Raw genomic sequence first — 20,006 nt, 5'->3', positions numbered from 1 at the left:
TATAATACAAATAATGAAATAAAAAACAAAATAATACAAACATAACCAAAGAGAAAAAAAAAAGTACAACGCAGTATTAAGACCTAAACTAGTACATTAATGGTTGCTATCTATTCTTTAAAAAGAAAACCAGTGGTCTATAATGCGTCATAACCTACCACCCACCAAAGTGCCCTTCTCCATTGGACTTCCGGCGAAGTGTTGTGACAGTAAATAAAAACAGCCTGTTATTCTACTTCTTAATTAAACATCACATTAAACTATAATTCGTTAAATATAGCTTTAAAATCCGTTTTTGCCCGTTTATCCCAATATGCGGCGGCCTTTAACCAAGTATGTTTGAATTCTTCCAAACCTTTACCATGTAAAAAATCTGTAATCTTTGCCATCCGCATATAAAACCATAATTTTTCCCTCCATTCTTTAGTTAAAGGTTTATTTGTTTGCTTCCATTTTTTAGCAATAGTAATTCTTGCAGCAGCAAAACTATATTGGCATATGACTCTATCAGCTCTATCTAAACCTTTTTTTGGGATTCCTAATAAACAAAAAGCAGGGTCTTTTTTTATTTTTGCTTTGATCAGATTATTTGTTTCATTCAAAACTAAACACCAAAATCTTTTAATTTTTTTACAAGACCACCATACATGCATAAAAGTTCCAGTGTCTTTACCACATTTCCAGCATAATGCTTTTTCTTCTTTTTTCATCTTACTCAATAACACTGGAGTTATGTACCATCTATAAAACATTTTGTATAAATTTTCTTTTATTTCATTCGAAATAGTAAATTTAAATTCCTTTTTCCATAAGTTTTCCCATATCTCCAAATCTATATTATATCCAAGGTCCCTCATCCATTTTACCATCACCGATTTAATCCTTTCCTGTTCTAAATTCATCTCTATTAGTAATTTATAAATCCTTCCTATCATTCCTTTATTACCTTTATATAATATTATCTCAAAAATAGATTTAGAGTGATTAAAGCCCACTTTAATATCTTTATTAAATATATCTTTTAATTTATAATACATAAACCAATCTTTAATCTGAAGTTCTTCTCGTGATCTCATTATCCATAACCCATCTTTAAATTCTATCAACTCTCTATAATTATTACAATCTAAATTTAAATGTGCACCTCTTCTCAAAAATGCTTCTATGGGATTAATCCATCCAGGTGTTTTATTTTCTAAATAATCCTTACATTTCTTCCAAATTAATATTAAGTTTTTCCGTATAATATGGGAATTGAAATCTTTATTCACTTTCTCTTTATCATACCATAAATATGCATGCCACCCAAACCTTAATTTAAACCCTTCTAATTCTAATAGTTTCAGATTCTCTAGGAGGACCCAATTTTTAATCCAAGTAAAGCAAGCTGCATGATAATACATTTTCAGATCAGGTAGTCCCAAATCTCCTGTTTCCTTTAACTCTATTAAATTATTATATGCAATTCTGTGTCTTTCTTTACCCCAAATAAATCTCATAATATCCTTCTTCCAATCTTCAAATATCTGTGCTCCTTTCAAGATTGGTAAATTTTGAAACAAAAAAAGCATTTTAGGTAACAACATCATTTTTATTACTGAAATTCTTCCCCAAAGTGACAATGGAATTTTTCCCCAACTTATCAAATCTTTCTTTATCTGTTGCCATTGATTTACATAATTAAATTGGAATAAGTTAAGATTGTTATTTGATAACCATATACCCAAATACTTAATTTTATGTTCAATAGTAAAACCTGTCTTTTTGATTAATATTTGTTGTTGTGAAAGAGTCATATTTTTAACCAACATTTTAGTTTTCATTTTATTTTAAATCCTGAAAGCTTTCCATAAACCTCCAATATTTTATTCCATCTATCAATTTGTTCAATCGGATCACTCAAAATACAAACTAAATCATCTGCATAAGCTCTCAATTTATATTGATTTCTCCCTATTCGCACTCCAGTTATTTCATCCGTTTTTCTAAAAATATTCAATAACATTTCTAATACTAATATAAACAACAAAGGGGAAAGAGGACATCCCTGTCTCGTTCCCCTTTGAATTTCTATATTCGGTGATAATGTTCCATTTATTATCAAATTAGCTGTTTGTTGAGTATATACACTTCTTATAGCAGTTTTGAAATTATCCCCAAAATCCATAAATTCTAACACTCTACTCATAAACTGCCAGTTAACATTATCATACGCTTTTTCCGCATCCAGAAATATCAAAGCTAAAGGTGTATCTTGTTCTGCATATTCCAAAATATCTATCACCATCCTTACATTTTGACTAAGTAGTCTTCCTGGTAAAAATCCTGCCTGGTCTTCATGTATTAATTGATTCAATACCTTTTTTAATCTCAGAGCTAAAATTGCAACAAATAATTTATAATCTGTATTTAGTAATGAAATCGGTCTGTAATTTTTAACTTCTGATAAATCTGAATTTGGTTTTGGTATCAGTGCTATATTTGCTTGTTTCCATGTTTGAGGAATAATGCCCTTTATTAATGTTATATTCATCACTTCTATTAAGTGAGGAGATAATTGATCTTTAAACACTTTGTAATAATTTGCAGTAAAGCCATCTGGTCCTGGAGATTTATTTAATTTACTCTTATTTATTACATCATCTAATTCCTCCTTAGTTATTGGTAAATCTAAACTTTCTTTATCTTTCTGGGAAATTTCCCCCAGATCCAATTTGTTAAGATATGAATCTATTTCTATTTCTGACACCTTATTTTTTTTATATAAATTCGTATAAAACTCCACAAATGTATCTATTATCTCGTCCTTTTCTCTTGTTATCTTACCTTTCCTTTTTATTTGGGTTATTAATACTTTTTTATGTTTTTGCTTCAACTGCCATGCTAACATTTTACCCGGTTTATTAGCATGTTCAAAGAATCTTTGTTTATTATACATAATTTTCCGTTCAATTTCCTCCGTGATTAAAAATTCATATTGATGCTGATATTTTCTTATCAGAGCCTGCTGAGTTTGTTTAGCTGTTTTATCATGTATTCTGCTAAGATGCCTTTCTCCTTGTTTTATTTTTTCTAACATCTTTTTTCTTTTTCTCCTTTTCCCTATACCATCTTATATTTTGCTGAATTAATATTCCTCTAATTACTGCCTTACCAGCATCCCAAATAATATCTTCTCGGGTGCCCTTTCCTATGTTTTCCTTAAAATAATTCAATATCTCCATCTTCACTTTGTCCACTATTTTAGTATTTTTTAAAAGAAAGTCATTGATTCTCCAGGGTTTATACCTCCTTTCCCCTATTTTAATCTTTACTGTTACAGCATTATGATCAGATAATATCCTAGGCAGTATCTCTGAATCTTCTGAATTAATTATCAAACTTTTCGAGAGCCATAACATATCTATCCTAGAATATGAGAGATTTCTCTGTGAAAAAAAAGTATATCCTTTCTTATTGCCATTTATCATTCTCCAGACATCAAACATATCCCATTGGTCTATAAGAGCTTCAAAATTAGCCGGTAATTTACCCTCATTATTTGCTTTTTTCTTCTTACCAGATCTGTCTAACTTAGGTGCCATTACTCCATTAAAGTCCCCCATCCATATCATTTTGTCTGTAGCATATTCCACCATTATCATTGCCAATTTATCATAAAATAATTTTGATTAGAGTTGGGAGCATATATTCCCACAAGTAGAATCTTCTGAAAGTCACATATTATTTCCACCATTAAAATTCTACCCTCTATGTCCTGATATATTAGTTTTGGTTCTAATAATGAAGGTAAATACATCGCTATACCATTAATTTTTTTTGTACCATTACATGTCGTAAAGAGTGTACCCAACCTAGAATTTTCTAATCTAAATATACCCTTTGGGAGTATATGTGTTTCCTGTAAACAAATAATATTAGCCTTAGTTTTTTGTAAGTGATGGTATATTTTGCTTCTTTTTTTGGGAGAATTCAATCCATTAATATTCCAAGATAAAACCTGTAACATATCAAAATTCAATTAGATCCATTATACATCAAAATTATCAAACTTTAACTCCTATCCTTCCCCCTTTTCCCATCCCCAATTTTTTGTTCAACCAGTATCTTCAATTGGCGACTCTTCTGATGAATCTATTGGCAATTCTCCTCCTCCAGATGCTTCATCTGCCTTTTCTTCTTCTGGAGATTCTCTAGTTTTAACTTGTTTAGTTGGCTTACTTGGTTTAGCCAATTCAGCATCGTATCTCCTCAAAAACTGTTCAGCCTTGTCCAATTCTGTGAACTTGAATCTTTTTGCCTTGAAAATGAAAGAAATGCCCTTTGGATATTCCCATCTGAATTGTATTCCATTGAATCTCAAACGTTGAACAATCTCCATAAAATCTTTCCTCTTCCTCAGCAATCTAGCAGGTATTGCTTTCATCAGTCGCAGAGACTCATCTCCAACTTTAAGCGGTGTCTTGTAGTGAATGTTGAGTATCAAGTCACGATGACTCCTTGAAAGTAGTTGAAGTAGGCAATCCCTTGGAACTTTATTTTTGGTTGCATATGCAGAGTTTATTCTGTAAGCTGTTACAATCATCCCTGCTATAACTTCTTCAGATTCCTGTAGAAAATCTGCTAGGAGTACTGTCAGATATCTACGCAAATCCCGGTCTTCAATTTTTTCTCTCAATCCGCGTATGCGCAGGGAAGATTCTTTGATCTTATATTCAATCATCGCCATTTGATCTTGTTGAATTTCTTCTCTCTCAGTTACTGCTGTTAGTGACATCTCAAGGGTATCCACCTTCTTCTTAATTTCTTTAACTTCTTGTGTTGTCTTTTTAAGCTTGGTTTCAACCCTATCTTGTCTGACAGTCAGGGATGAGATTGTATCTTGCAAAGCAGCTATAGCAACCGAATTCTGAGATGTAGTCATTGTATTCTGGGTTAACTCCTGCTTCATTTCTGCAACATCTTGATGAGTCTTAGATAGGAGATCATATAAAGCATTCAGTGTCACTTCAGGCTTGGTTTTTGAAGACATCTTTGCAGTTACAGATGTTGTTGCAACTGGAGACTGTTTAGGTGTAATTTGTGATGCTGAAGCTCTTCTTTGAGGAATCTGTACCACCAGTTTTGTATCTTTAAGAATATCCTTAGTATGCTTCTCCTTCTCACCCATTGAGAAGCTAAAAGGTAACAAACAATTGTAATCCAAATACAGGAGATGGGGGGGCAGAAAACTTTTCTAGTTCATGTTGTAAAAAGATTTCAGATGTAGTAATTCATTATAGAGAAAAAACAATCACAATGACATCTCAGCAAACTTTTTCCATGTCACTTGATTGCTTTCCAACAGATCTTGTTTGCTTTTCCAGTCTTTCAGTGTAAAAAAAAAGTGCGTCAGTCAGCTGGCAAAAAGCCAAACTTTTTTAAACCAGAACAAAACGAAATTATAGATTGTTCAGAGTTAGTTTATTAAGGATCCACTGCCACACACCCCAGTTGAAATAATTGTAAGCATAAAATAAACTTAATTCAAAAACTTGCTTGTAAATCGGCTTCCACCTCGCTCTCTCCTGCTGTCATATAAGATGTCGCCGGCTCTTCAGTGGGTCCCGTCAGAGCGAGAGTCGCCGTTTTCTCAGCGATCTCCGCTCTAATGACGGGTCCGCCACCGGCACCCAATCCTGCACCCCCTCTTTGTCCGAGGGGTGCCGCTTGCCTTTTGTTTCGGGGCAGATTTTTACGCCCCTAGGCAGCGGACGGCAGGAGCGCGTCTCCGCGCTTGCAGCGGGGGGGTCAGCCGACCCGGAAGTCCCTCCATCTTTTTTCCACGAACAACAGTTCTTCTCCCTCTGAGGTCGTCGGACAACTTCTTCATCAGCGGGTGGTTTCCTTCCTATGCTCAGGGAAACAGGATCCAACTTTAACTTCCTACCCCTGTGCTTGGACCACCCTCTGACTTCCAGTTCTCCTGCCTCAGAGGGAGAAGCAATGCGAGATTGAGCTCTAGAGCTAATTCTCCTTTCCTTACGTTTCTACCTTTCCTTTTTTCTATAACCCCGTTTTTTGTTTATCCGTTTAACCCATTGCCTAACTGTCCTTAGTTTCAGTCTGTTGGAGTTGCTCTTCTCCTTTCTTTTCATGTCCTCGTCAGCCCTCTACCCCCTGCCCCCCCCACTCCAGGAGAAATGGCGGCTAGCAAAGATCTAGCAGTGGAGGAGTTGATGTCTGGAGACAGGCAGCAATTCGCAGGGCTCCTCCCCAGTGGTGCCACAGTGCGGCTTCAAAGGGACGCGGAGAAGAAAGCTGACGTGAGCGGTCCCCTGCCGAGGCACGAAAGAGAAGGCAGCTCTCAGAGGGCATTAAAAATGGCGCGAAAAAGTCGCACCCAGAGCAGACTGCTGTTACAACTCCCTATTCAGCCCATGAGGGTTACAACGGTGAGGAGGAAGAACCCTGTACTGCCAGCTCCAGTGGAGAGATGGCTACAGGGACCAGAGATGGTAACGTACAGCCCCCTTTTTCCTCTATGCTGGTGGGAAGGGAGGAAGATCGGAGCATGATCGAGCTCATAAGAAGAGCCCGGAGTTCACCCATCTCAGTGAGCCTTCCCTTAGATGGCCAGCAAGCTCCAGAACATTCTCTATCTCCATTAGGGGCTCTGTTCAGTCAGGCACAATAGCCAGAGATCTCCAGAGTGCCCCCAGCCATGCCTGGCTTACCAAGGCGGCAAAGAAAGCGCTCCCCTCTAATTCCAACAGAGCCAGTTACGCAACATGGAAGAGAGAGAGGAGGGAGAGTTCAGGGGAAGAGGAAGAGGCGCAAGGGGTACCAAGGCCAAGACCAACAGTCATGCTTGTTCTCTGGGAAGGATTACCAAGCATTGTTAAGTAAGGTTATGGCAGCTCTGGATCTTCATGAAGACGAAGAGACAGAGGCAGTCAAAAGCAAGACCAAATTTAGGAGCAACAAGGAAATCTTTTCTAGAATAAAGTCACTCTAAGGCTGTGCCCTTCCCAGAGTATTTTGAGGATCTGCTCTGGGTAGAATGGGAGAAGCCTATGTCGAATAAGCAGCTCCCTATTTCCATTAAAAAGATGTACTCATTAGAACCCCGAGCCATGAGCCTGCTACAGGTTCCCTTGGTTGATGCTCCCATGGCCACCCTGCAGTCTGCTGGACTGATCTCCGAGGACGGATCAGGCAGCATTAAGGACCCCCTTGATAGAAAGGCCGATTATGCCAACAAAAAAGCACATGAAGCCTCAGCCATGTCAATCCAAGCCTCTGCTACAGCTGCTTGGTTCGCAATTGCTAGCATTATGTGGACTAGAAAGTTAATCGATCTGGTTCCACAGGACAATAAGAACGTCCTGGACGGTCTCCACAGACTTTTAAAGGCTGTAAATTTTATAGCTGACGCTACCTTAGATGCTATGTCTTCTTTGGCCAGGTCCTTAGCAGTTTCCTCAGCGGCTAGGAGAGCTCTTTGGCTTAGATCATGGTCTGCTGACTATGGTTCTAAGGCCTTCCTGCTAGGATACCCATTTGAAGGGGGCCGTCTATTCGGGTCCAAATTAGATAAAATTCTGATAGAGACAAAGGACAAGAAAAAAGCGCTGCCAACGTATATAAGAAGAGAGGGAACAGGCTCTTACTCCTCTTCCTTTTGTCCCTTTCGAACATCACACACATTGGCACGCCCCAGAAAAGACAGCAAAAGAAACAATTGGAACTCGGGAAGGGGATCCTTCCAGAAGGGACCCAGGTTCAACAAGGGCTCACAATTCCAGCAGCAGGGCACAGACAAGCCTAGCAGATTCAATGAAAAACAGGGAAGACAATGACTTCAGGCCAGGCCCGGTGTGAGTTAGGCTCCTGTCTTTTGCCAACATTTGGGATTCCTCCAACCCACACTCCTGAGTCCGAAAGGTAGTCCACGACGGTTACAAACTGGAATTTCGATTGACCCCTCCAGAACACTTCATCATATCCCCTCCTCTCAAAAACCGGACAAGCCTGAGAACCAAACTAGCCATAGATCACCTCCTAGAGATCCAAGCCATACAGCATGTACCATATGCAGAGCGGCGCTTAGGGGTCTACTCCATTTTTTTCACAGTGCCAAAAAGAAATTGAGATTGGCACACTATTCTTGATTTGAAGTTCGTGAACAAGTTCATCCCACTCAAACACTTCAGGATGGAGACCCTCTGATCCATCATCAAAGCGCTGCGTCCACAGGCATATCTAACGTCGATAGATCTCACGGAGGCATACCTGCATATACCAATCCATCCGTCGTCCTGCAGGTACCTGCGCTTTGCTCACAATCATCATCACTACAAATTTCAGGCTCTGCCCTTCGGTCTAACGTCAGATCCAAGGGTCTTCATTAAAGTCCTTGTCACGCTGGTAGCTCACCTCAGGGAGCAGGGGATACACATATTCCCCTATCTCCACGACATACTGGTGAGCGCACCTTCAGAACAGCTGGCAGTTCAACACACACCGACAGTTATCCAAACACTGGAGTGGCATGGCTTCTTAGTGAACATGTCCAAAAGCAGCCTTGTTCCGGCCCAGAAAATTCACCATCTGGGAGTAATTATAGACACTGGCACAGCTCACTCAGAAACAGTTCAGGCCCATGGCCACTTGCCCTCTGGACTTACTGTCCTATACGACACCCTTCTTGATGGCTATTACATCAGCACGAGTGGGTGATTTGAGGGTGCTCTGACACGACACACCCTTTACTAAGTTCCACCATGATCGGGTGATCCTGAGGCCCAGTTTACACATTTCCCCAAGGTGGTCTCAAAGTTCCATTTAACACAGGATATTGTTTTGCCTGTGTTCTAGCCTAACCCCTAGTCACAATCCGATAGGCCCCTGCACATGTTAAGCGAGGGTTGATTTTTTTATCTTAATCGGGCATAACAATTTAGACAAGACACATCTTTATTTGTTTTGCGGATGTTAACAAAGGGAAGGGTGTAACCACTCAAACACTTTTCCGTTGGGTAGTCTCAGCCATTAAGGCAGCCTATGCTGAGGCAGGGAGGCCTTGTCCACTTCCAGTCCATGCCCATTTGACCAGCGTGCATGCTTCTGGCTGCTTTTGCCTCACGTGGACCTGCAGGACGTATGCCATGCAACGACGTGGTCCACGTCTTCGATGTTCATCCGGCACTACCTGATGGATGTCAATACGGGAGCAGATGCTGCTGTGGGAAAAGCGGTGTTACAATCTATTCTTCAGTGATCAGCTTCACACCCACCTCCACAGTAAGTGAACGTGCTATTTTCCCATGTGGGACTGCAAAGAGGCCAAGAAAATGAAAACAGTGTTGCTTATCTGTAACTGTTGTTCATTGAGTGGTCCTCTTTGCAGGTATGCATCCCTCCTTCCCTGCTGTGGACTAACTCACTGCCTTGTGGGTCTTTTTTCTGCAGCAGCAGAAGGAAAACTGAGGGAAGGATGCTCCCCCGCCCCCCATCATGTGTCCAAAAGGGCAGGAAGGACCATTGGCGGAGGGGAGGGGGGAGCAATCCTTGTTGCTGGGGTAATTTTAGAAGCTTTCCAATTAGAAGTCCACGGCTGGCCTGCACATGCGCTGTTCCCATGTGTGCCTGCAAAGAGGACCACTTGATGAATAATAGTTACAGGTAAGCAACACTATTTTCTTGGATTCGGAGGCTGCAGAAGAGGCATTGCGTCCCGATGTCAGGTCCAAGTTCATCTTTGTGGCTTCTGTGCAGTCTCACATGGGAACTGCGCTTGCGCAGACCTGCCATGGAGAAATTTCTAGCAATCTTCTAGCGAGGTCTGTTGCTTTAAGAATGCTTCCCCCCCCCTTCCCCTTGCTCCATGCCCAAGCCTAACGGCTCTTCCCACGAAAATGGGCACTTGACAAGGGGGAGTGCTTTTCCCTCAGTCCTTTCTCTGCTGCCGTGAAGAAAGGAAGTAGGATTGGTGAGCTTTGAAGAATTTTTCCGTCAGGATATTTCGGTGAGGTTGATCCTATATTTTGTGGACTTTTTTGAGTTATGATCGGGGACTATAACAACATGGCCCTGTTCAGAAAGTGCCAGTCTTGTGGCACCAAAATGGCTCAGAATGATGAGCATACCGAATGCTGTCTTGGTGAAGGGCACATCCCCTCCTCGTGTAGGGCATGTGGGCTCCTTACTCCCAAAGCACGACAAGTACAGGCAGCCCAGCTTAATTATTGGAGAAAACCCTGAAAACTTTGGACAAAGCATTTGTTTATTCGACCAAGACAAGGCCTCCTTCAGTGGCTTTGGTACTGCTGCAGGAACCAGGACTCTCAGGAGAGCAGAAAATAAGAGCAGTTTCTGAGCCCCCAGGCAAAAAGGCCAAGAAGACTAAGCATTTTTTGCTGATGAAGGAGAGATCGGCACAACCCAAAGACTGCAAGGCGGCACCAAAGACCCTCAACTCCGATAGATGAGACGCTAAGAGCAAGTCGTCCCCACGCCAGAATAGAGTGCCATCAAAATCACCTCTGATGCCAAGCCACAGACATGGGTCACCATCACCTTGGTGCTGAGAACCGACCCTGGATGATAGGCATTGGGGGGATCTCCCCAATGACTTTCAACATCAGAACCAAGGGAGTGCGAGAGGTACCATAGGGAGTGCTTGACCTCCAGATCACCTTGATGCTGAACATTGGAGGAGGTCCATGCAGGTTGTGTTCCTTCTCACAGCTCGAAACCGGGACCCCCCCGGCCTTGACGGAGGTGATTTGTTTTTCCTCCTTGGAGGAAAGTCCCAGTTCCAGATATGGACCAGGGTTGCGGAGATCATTATGATTTTGGGAGGCCACCATACTTCCAACAATGGAGCTATCATCATCAATATTGGGCATGCTGCCCACAACCCCATATTCCATATGAGTGGGGACATCACTTGTACTCTGCCGCTTTGTCACATTGTCCATCGGGGCGAGGAAGCTCCCTGAAGCCTTTGATGTTGACACCAATAAAGACCTTGCAGGACACTAGACCAGATGTCCCCTCTGATTGGGAGGAGGGATAGAAGTGAGGAACTCAAAAGCAAAACCAGCTGACCCCATTATGGATATGCTCTATGCAGCAGAGTTATCACCTATACATCTCCACATGGTTAAGGGTTTGATGGCTATTGCCCAAGCTATTTGGACCAGGCCAGCTTTGGGTCTGGCCTCAGTAAAAAAAAAAAAAGATTAAAAACCAAAGAATCGGGCAGAATTTTTGTACTACCATCCTCTAGCCAACTCCCTGGTTACCAAGGCATGTGCCTCCAAAAACAGAGCGGGTTCACAATCTACTCCTTCAGATAAGGAGGGGAGGAAGCTAAGATAGATAGAAAGGTATATTCCTCCGGAGCCCTGGCTCTGCAGGTAGCCAGCTTCTCAGCGATGATGGGGAGGTACAAAATGTTCCTATGGGAAGGTTTCCAAAAGCTTGTACACCTCCTCCCGGAGGATAAGAAATCAGTAAGCAAAGCACTGCAGGCTGAAGGCTACAGACTGGGGAGGCACTAGCTGAGCGCCACCAGCCATGTGGCTGACACATCAAGCAGAACCATAGCATCTAGCATTGCACTGAGGTGCCATTCTTGGCTGCGTTCATCTAATTTAGCATCAGACGTTAAGGCTAAGGTTGAAGACATGCCTGGGGAGGCAGCATGGTGTAGTGGTTAAGAGTGGTGGTTTGGAGAGGTGGGCTGTAACCTGGAGAACCAGGTTTGATTCCCTGCTCTTCCATATGAGCAGTGGACGCTAATCTGGTGAACTGGTTTGGTTTCCCCACTCCTACACATGAAGCCGGCTGGGTGACCTTGGGCTTGTCACAGCTCTGTTAGAGCTCTCTCAGCCCCACCTACCTCACAGGGTGTCTGTTGTGGGGAAGGGAAGACGCATTTAGGAAGTGGAAGGAGGGCCTTATAACCAATGAGGAATATAAACAAATAACTAGTGCTTGTAGGGAGAGTTAGGAAAGCTAAAGCTCAGTATAAGCTTAGGCTAGCAAGAGATGCTGAACACAACAAAAGAGGGTTCTTTTCCTATGTACAGAGTAAGAATAAGGACATAATAAGTCCATTGCGGGGACCAGAAAGTGCAATTGTAACAGGAGATAAAGAGGGCAGAACTGCTCAATTCCTACTTTTCCTTTTTCTTCCGAGGGAGATGGTGCTCAACATGGCATAAACAGAAGATATGATGAAGGAAGGGAGTTGCAACCTAGGATTGGCATTGGGTAGTGCACAAACACCTGGTTTCTTTAAATGAAACCAAGTCCTCTGGGCCACATGAATTGCATCCAAGGGTACTTAAAGAACTTGCAGGTGTAATTTCTGAGCCTCTGTCCATTATTTTTGAGAAGTCTTGGAGGACAGGTGAGGTGCCAGAAGATTGGAGGTAGGCAAATGTTGTCCCCATCTTCAAGAAAGGAGAAAAGGAGGATCCGGGTAACTACCGATCCCTCAGCTTGACTTCTGTACTAGGAAATGTTTTTGAACAAATCAAACAGCCCTTGAGCATTTAGAAAGGATGGATCTGATTACTAAGCCAGCACGGGTTTCTCAAGAATAACTCATGTCAGACTAATCTTATCTCCTTTTTTGAAGTCAAAAAGGGCAAGAGTCCAGTAGCACCTTAAAGACTAACAAAAATATTTTCTGGTAGGGTATGAGCTTTCGTGAGCCACAGCTCACTTCTTCAGATACCTGAAGAATATCTGAAGAAGTGAGCTGTGGCTCACGAAAGCTCATAACCTACCAGAAAACATTTTTGTTAGTCTTTAAGGTGCTACTGGACTCTTGCCCTTTTTGACTACTGCAAACAGACTAACACGGCTACCCACTGTGAATTATCTCCTTTTTTGAGAAAGTTACTACCTTGCTGGATCAGGGGAATGCTGTAGACATAGTTTATCTAGATTTCAGTAAGGCTTTTGATAAGGTTCCCCATAATCTTGTTGACAAATTGGGAAAATGTGATTAATATCCTGTTACTGTTAGATGGATCTGTAACTGGTTGACAGATTGCACCCAAAGAGTGCTGGTTAATGGTTCCTCATCCTCTACGTGAGGTCTGCAAAGATGTACCTTGGTCTTCCACTGACAATTTCATATGTCACTGCACTGTAGACACAAATGCCAGGCAAGAATCAGCTATTGGTAAAGCTATTCTGTATTCTCTCTTTGATTGAGAGACTCACACTCACTTCCTGGTGAATAGCTTGTTACTTTCCCAATGTGGGACTGCACAGAAGATTGAAGATGAAAATAGAATTGCAGTTACCCATAACTGTTGTTCGTTGAGTTGGCTTTTGTACAGGCACACATTCCCTCCCTCCTGCCTCACTGTGAGCTCTGAGGTGTTAGTCTTTTTTTCTTACGGGGCTTCAGCAACTCAGCATAACTGAGGGAAAATGGCACCTCTCTCTTTTGGCACCTGGCAGTTTAGGCAGGAAACTGTGACAGTGTGCCAAGAGGGAGGTGCGACTTTCCAGTCTACAGAAGCTAGAAAGATCTCTCAGATGGTAGGCCTACACATGCATTTTCCCAGTGTGTGCCTGCACAGAAGACAACTCGATCAACTACAGTCACAGGTAAGTGCAATCCTTTTAAACTGAGTCTTTGGGGAGATCAGACCATTCAAATCTGCATTTAGGACCTCATGTAAAAAGCAGCTTTTTCTTTCTCGCCCTTAAAGGATGCGTAGAGGTTATAATCCATAGATTACTGGAACGGCCTTCATGTATGCTAAATCTATGTACTTTCAAATGTTTTATTAAAAACATTACAGATACTGCAGTCTGACGTTTGAGAGATCTGACTCCTGAAATGGAATTAGATGATGTAGACCCTGCAGTTTTGTTCCAAGGTCAGATCTGAAAGCAGTTCGGAAAGTCACTGAAAGTGTTGGGTTTTGCTGAATCATACTGACATCCCTGGGGAATGTATCCCTGGGTGAAGCTGAATGCTGCCAGTTTATATGTCTTCTCTTTTCTCCCCTGTCCCCCAAATCCTGCTGTACAGGGATGGGGTTAAAGGTCTGGCAAACTGTTCAACATGATCATCTGGGTGTAATGAGCACTGAACAGATTGGTTTCTTAAGCATAATTTGTTCTGGGGTGGTGGGCTCAGCAGGTGGCTGTAAACGGTCATATTCTCTGGGTGGCAGAAGAATTACATTGCTCTAAACAGCATTTGCAAGAACAATTCTGGGGCACAATCCCTGCTGCTTTCAGGGTTATGCAGGATTTCAGGTGTAAAAGTCCAGGAACGTTTGTGCCAGCCTTTGAAAGTAAATCTGCCACTAGCTGGATGTACCTGTAAGTGAACTTCCTGGATAAAAGCACTCGTGCTCTTGACATAGGGATGTTTTCATGGAATTTGCATTTTCGCTGCCAGGCTCTTTGGTTCATGAAGCAGAATCCAGTCAGAGGAGCTAGTTAGCTTCCAGGATCTCAACTTAACAAACTGGCTGTTCTGGAATTGCGAATATCTTCCTCTTCTGACCTCCCCGATCTGATTTCCCCCCAAAACAAAAGATATGCTGCAAGTGATGATAGGCCACCTACCCATAAAATAACATTTGCACCTTCCCTTATAAAATAACAAAAACCATCAACACAATATAGAGTTTGTCCAAGATGAGGGAAGTGTCAGGGTACCTATAGAAGTTTTTGTGGAGCTTTGACAGTCAATGTGCTCATGAAGGATCCTTTTGCCAATATGTTATTGCAGCTATTCCCTGGGTTTGCTGCCCAGCTGAATCCATATGGGGTTTGCTGCTCCCCACCCCCAAAGAAAGTCAATTTCAGCATTTCAGTGACATGAAGCTGATTTTGCTTTGTTTCCTCTTTCCCTTTGAAGAAGTGGAAATATTTAGTTTGTACCAAAAGAAAAAACCCTGAGCATCCTTTCTGCTTTTCAGTCAAGTTTATCTGGTTTTGTCTTTGATAGGACTTGGATGTGGTTGGAGATGGCATGCAGTGCCCCCCTTCCCCTCTGCTGTCCGATGCTTCTGCTGCCATTGAGAACCAGCTGAACAAAAGTGTTGCTGAGACCACCAAACACACGCACTTAAGAGAAGAGTCTTTTCAGCAAGGGCTGTTGAACCAGGTATCATCGCAAACAGTCAGAGGGAGCTTTTCCAGACAGGCCACATCTGCCCTGGAGTCTGCACCAGAACCACACTCACAGGTACTGATCTGGGCTTAGAGAACTCATCTAGGGCTGTGATGTGGGGGAGGGGTTGTTCTAATGAATTTGTGGTTTACATCTGTGTTTGCTAGAGCCCAATAAGTTTGCTTGTTCCATAAAGATTGTCTTTGGACGCGGCAGCCTTAAGTATGCAGGCTAGCCACTAAAAAAGAGGTAGCCAGTGCTTATTTGTTGAAGGGATTAGCCATCTGCTCATTTTATTTGTTGAGGGAGGCTTTATGAAAAGGATCTTCCTCCCCTGTGTTACAGCACTGCACAGCTGGCCTGGAGCATTAATGTGAAAATAGGAGGGCTAGTAGTTGGCAGGTGGCTGGGGTCTATTTAAATCTCCAGTGTTAGGACTGAGGAACATTCTGTTTCCAGTTCTTTCCAGTCTTGTAACCAGTAGGCCAAACAAAATCATTCCCAGTCCAATCTGCAGGCCCTGAATGAAAGCTGATGGCATTCCTGTAGCCATTGGCTTCAAACAGGATCTGAGAAGAACATCTTTCCACGATCTGTTGGCTGTTTTGCATTTTGGAATGGAACAGCCATTTTGTTAAGGAGAGACATCCAACAAAGGGAGAGGGAAAACTCTCTCGCTAGCTTGCAGCCCAAATATTTAGACACTTGTGTTTCCTATCCTTTGTTTATGATTACACTTTGTCCCTGTTTCTTATGACGAAACTATACAGTTGTAACTTCCCTTTCTTTGCCTTTATCAAAATAGCATCTTGTGACAAGTGAGTCTGGACAGGAGGAAGGTGAAAAGGAAGAACCTGCAACCAATGGGAATTCAGAACCATCCTCTTTCAGCTGATAGAACTCTCAAACAGATGGAGACCCACCAAGATGATGAAACATCTGCTGTTTTTGGACTCCTTGCTGTGCATGTTCTTCAGTCTCCCTATTCAGTCCTTTCCAGATTAGTGAAATGTGTCTTGGGAGGGCCTTTTGGTCACTTTTACATTGTCATCCTTCAGGCCTTGTTCAGTTGTATTTCCCTTTTATGTTTTGGGTGGGATTTTTTTAGTTGATGTCTCTGATATAAATTCAGAGTGGTAAAGTCTTTTCTTGGTAATTAATGAATGCAAACATTGGGAGAAGGTGCCTAGTTTTTGTTTATTTGTTTTTTAAACTTTTGATCAATGTGATTGGTGTTGGATGCTAAAAGAAAAGGCCTGCCAATCACTAGACTGTATATTAGTCTATGAATATCTCATTGCACAGCTGTTTATTCTTTTTCTCTCTTTCTCTGGCACTGAAGCCTGTAAACAGACTCCCACCTGCAGCTTTAAACTTGTATGCAAATTGCATCTAGTATAAAAATTAAGTCACTGGATAACATTTAAAGTTTTCTGTCCTTATTCATACTTGTGGTAGTGTCAACACTATTTCTTTACAATAACTGGAAGTTGGGAATCCTTTTTGCTTCCGGCAGAGCATTTTCCTGGAGATAAAGTGCAACTTTTGTTCTTTGATATGCTGCACAGGAAAGGGATAGTTTAGAGTGAGCTATGCAGTGATGCAACTCTTAAAAGGTTTCAGCAGATGCTAACATCTCCCTACGTGACATGAAAAGAGGCTGCTTGCAGTATTCCTAGTGGGATGTGTGTTTAACCATTGGGGTCAATGGCATAGTATGAGAGTTATGTGCTCGTGATCTGCGTAAACCCTGCAGTATTCAGTGGAAACATGCAAATCCGTGTTTCACTTTCTAAATGTAAAAAAGCAGAGAATAAGGGGACCAATGGAAGTTCAACAAAGCCTCTAGGAGAAGCGGATAGTCTGGTTTTCTACTGTGTAATCTCTTCTGCTTAAATATTTGCTTAAATATTCTGTCTTCAGATAAATAGAGGCGGGGCTATGGTGGGGTGAGAGAAGGTCCTTTGAAATTAAACACTGTCCCTTTCTGGTAATCTATTGATCTTTCTCCCATTCCTTTCCAAACCAAATCAAAAACCTTATGCCACTTTGAATGCTAAATACTAGCTGCCTGGCACTTGTACTATATTTATTAGCATGTGTCAAAGGACTTTAAAGCGAGAGTCCTCCTTAAGGATGAAGGGTTGGTCAAGACAAAACCAAAAGAGCTGAAATGTGAATCCTCACACCCCAAGGTAAATGCTACCACCAGTCCCCTTGCAATCCTGTCAGCCAGAGACCAAGGGACTAAGCCTCTAGCCCTCTTGGGTCTAAGAGCAAGAAGTCAACCCTGCGAGAGGTAGGACACCTAACAAAGGGAGTTCCAGAAAATAGTTATTCTGGTAGCTGTAACCAATAATGGCTAAATCTGTATATAATATGGCCAAACTCCAAGAACACCACAAAATATAATTAAAGTGATTTATTACAAGATTGTGCAGGAATATACAAAAAGAGCAGTGAACTGTAAAATAATAAAGCTAAATCTCTAACCCAGGGGTGGGAACCTTTTTCCTGCCAAGAGCCATTTGCACATTTATAACATCATTCGGGGGCCATACCAGGTGTAGATTTCCTGGTGGGGGGGAGAGGCTAGGGTTGCCAGGTCTCCAGCCACCACCTGGAGGTTGGCAACCCCAGGGGAGGTCACACAGAGAAGACCTGCAGGTCACCCCCGTTCCCCCCCTCCCAGGCAGGAGGGCAGCCAGCAGTGGGCCCTAGCAAATGAGGCGCCAGGGGGGCGCAGCCCTCAGTCGATCGGCAAGGGAGGAAGGAAAACAGAGAAAGAGGAAAAGGGAGGGAGAAAGGGAGAAAGAAATGGAGAGAGGGGGAGAAAGAAAGTAAAAGACGGAGGGAAAGAAAGAAAAGGATGAAGGGAGACAAAAAGAGGGAGAAAGAGGGAGATAAAGGAGAAAGAGTGACAGAAAAAGAGGAAGAAAAGAGCAAAGCCTCCCCCACACACACACCCTGCGGCACATGGAGCCCCGATCGACTGGGCCCCAGTCTCCGTGCCCTCCCCCCCCCCCAGAGTCCATAAAAGGCCCCCCTGAAGCCCGATCGGCTCCCGCATGCATGCTCTGCCACCAGGAGCTGTCGGCCTCTTCCCCCCCTCACTTCTCAACAGCCGACAGGCAGCGAGAAGGGCTTACAATGTGCCACGGTGTTCCTGCACGTTGCGGCTGTAGGGGGCAGCCTTGGGGGAAGCGTCCCCCTCCCCTCTCGCTGACCAACTGTAAGCTCCTGACCCTTCGAACCAGAAATCACCACAGAGTCGTATAGAATCCAATCAGATGGCTTTTACTGGTCAAAAAGGCAATACAGTGCATACAGGGAACTATGGCAGCTATGAGAGTCTCACTAGCCGAACGATAATATAAGGCAGTAAATGGCGGGAGATTATACAACATTAGCATACACAGACAGAGTCAACTTTCTCAGGAGCAGTGTTCCCAGGCCTTGGTATGTGTGGTCGGCCTTGAGGCTAGACAGTACAGTACCAACACAGAAACAATACTGAAACCGAGATAGCAGCCTGACATCCTGCTCCCCTTAAGGCCCCCTCCCAGTCGGTAAGGGGGAAGGTCTGTCCGGGTAGGCAGTGTGAAAGGCATCGATTAGTTTGGGGGCGGAGACATCTCGTGCACGAACCCATTCTTTGTAGGCAGGGGGGAAGTGCTTCCACCGGACCAAATACTGTAGGTTTCCATGGTGAACACGGGAGTCAAGGATTGTGGAGACTTCGAAGTGCTCTTCCCCCCCCACCATAATGGGCTGTACGGGGGGCGGATCGGGATGCCATCGTGGAGAGGCCGTATGGGGCTTCAGGAGGCTAATGTGGAAAACGGGATGCACACGCCTCAGGGTTTTCGGGAGAGCTAATTCCACCGTGACAGGATTTATGACCCGTGTGATCGGGAATGGGCCAATGAATTTAGCATTGAGTTTAAGGCACGGACGGGTGGAACGTAGGTTTTTGGTGGAAAGATAGACCAATTTACCCACTCGCAGTTCGCCCCCGGGGGAACGATGTTTATCAGCTTGTGCTTTGTATTTGCGCTTGGCTCGGTCGAGATTGTTAATGAGCCAAGGCCAAGTGGTACGGAGGGTGTGTGCCCAGGAAGCAATGTCAGGATCTCCCTCCCCCTCCACAGTGCTTGTGGGAGTAACAGGACCAAACTCTTGCCCATACACTGCATAGAATGGGCTAAAACCTGTAGATTGATGTACAGCATTATTGTAGGCATATTCTGCAAAAGGCAACATTTCTACCCAGTTATCTTGGTGGTAGTTAACATAACAGCGTAAATAACATTCAAGGACAGCATTTACACGTTCAGTTTGACCATCGGTTTGGGGATGGTATGCAGTAGACAATCCCTGTTCCACCCCCACCAACTTGAGAAATGCTTTCCAAAACTTGGAAACAAAGCCACTGCCGCGGTCACAGATTATTTTGCGCGGAAACGAATGTAATTTGAAGATATGTGTCACGAAGAGGCGGGCCATTTTTTGAGCAGAGGGAATTCCTGCGCATGGAACCAAATGGATTTGCTTAGAAAACAAGTCGGTAATAACCCATAATACAGTTTTCCCCCCGCTGAGAGGGAGATCAGTCATAAAGTCCATAGCGATTACTTCCCATGGTTTGTTGGGTGTTTCTAGAGGTTGCAGTAGCCCCGGGGGTTTGCCTTGTGAGCGTTTCATTGTGGCGCAAACAGGGCAGCTGCGAATAAAAGAGTCAACATCGGAACGCATTCCCCCCCACCAAAATTGTCGGCGCAATAAGTGGAGAGTTTTTAGGAATCCAAAGTGTCCAGCTGTTTTTACTCCATGAGCTAAGTGTAAAACGTCTTTTCGAAGT

The 20,006-nt window shown here is 43.0% G+C and overlaps 1 protein-coding gene and 1 non-coding gene across 2 annotated transcripts in view; both read left to right on the top strand.

Moving 5' to 3' along the window:
- The window catches only part of KANSL2 (KAT8 regulatory NSL complex subunit 2), a 31,521-nt gene extending 15,427 nt beyond the window's left edge, over positions 1–16,094 (top strand). Inside the window, exons 9-10 of the mRNA XM_056855011.1 lie at positions 14,981–15,220; positions 15,951–16,094. Coding sequence (XP_056710989.1) covers positions 14,981–15,220; positions 15,951–16,040 — 330 coding nt within the window. The 3' untranslated portion in view covers positions 16,041–16,094. The remainder of the gene's footprint in view (positions 1–14,980; positions 15,221–15,950) is intronic.
- Positions 15,660–15,795, top strand: LOC130493651 (small nucleolar RNA SNORA2/SNORA34 family). The gene has a single exon (XR_008934013.1). It is a non-coding gene; the product is annotated as a small nucleolar RNA SNORA2/SNORA34 family (small nucleolar RNA).
- Positions 16,095–20,006: the final 3,912 nt, after the last annotated feature.

Source organism: Euleptes europaea, chromosome 1 (assembly GCF_029931775.1).
Source record: "Euleptes europaea isolate rEulEur1 chromosome 1, rEulEur1.hap1, whole genome shotgun sequence".
NCBI lineage: Eukaryota > Metazoa > Chordata > Lepidosauria > Squamata > Sphaerodactylidae > Euleptes > Euleptes europaea.
The sequence above is the reverse complement of the archived record's forward strand: the minus strand, read 5'-3'. Positions and strand labels throughout refer to the sequence as shown.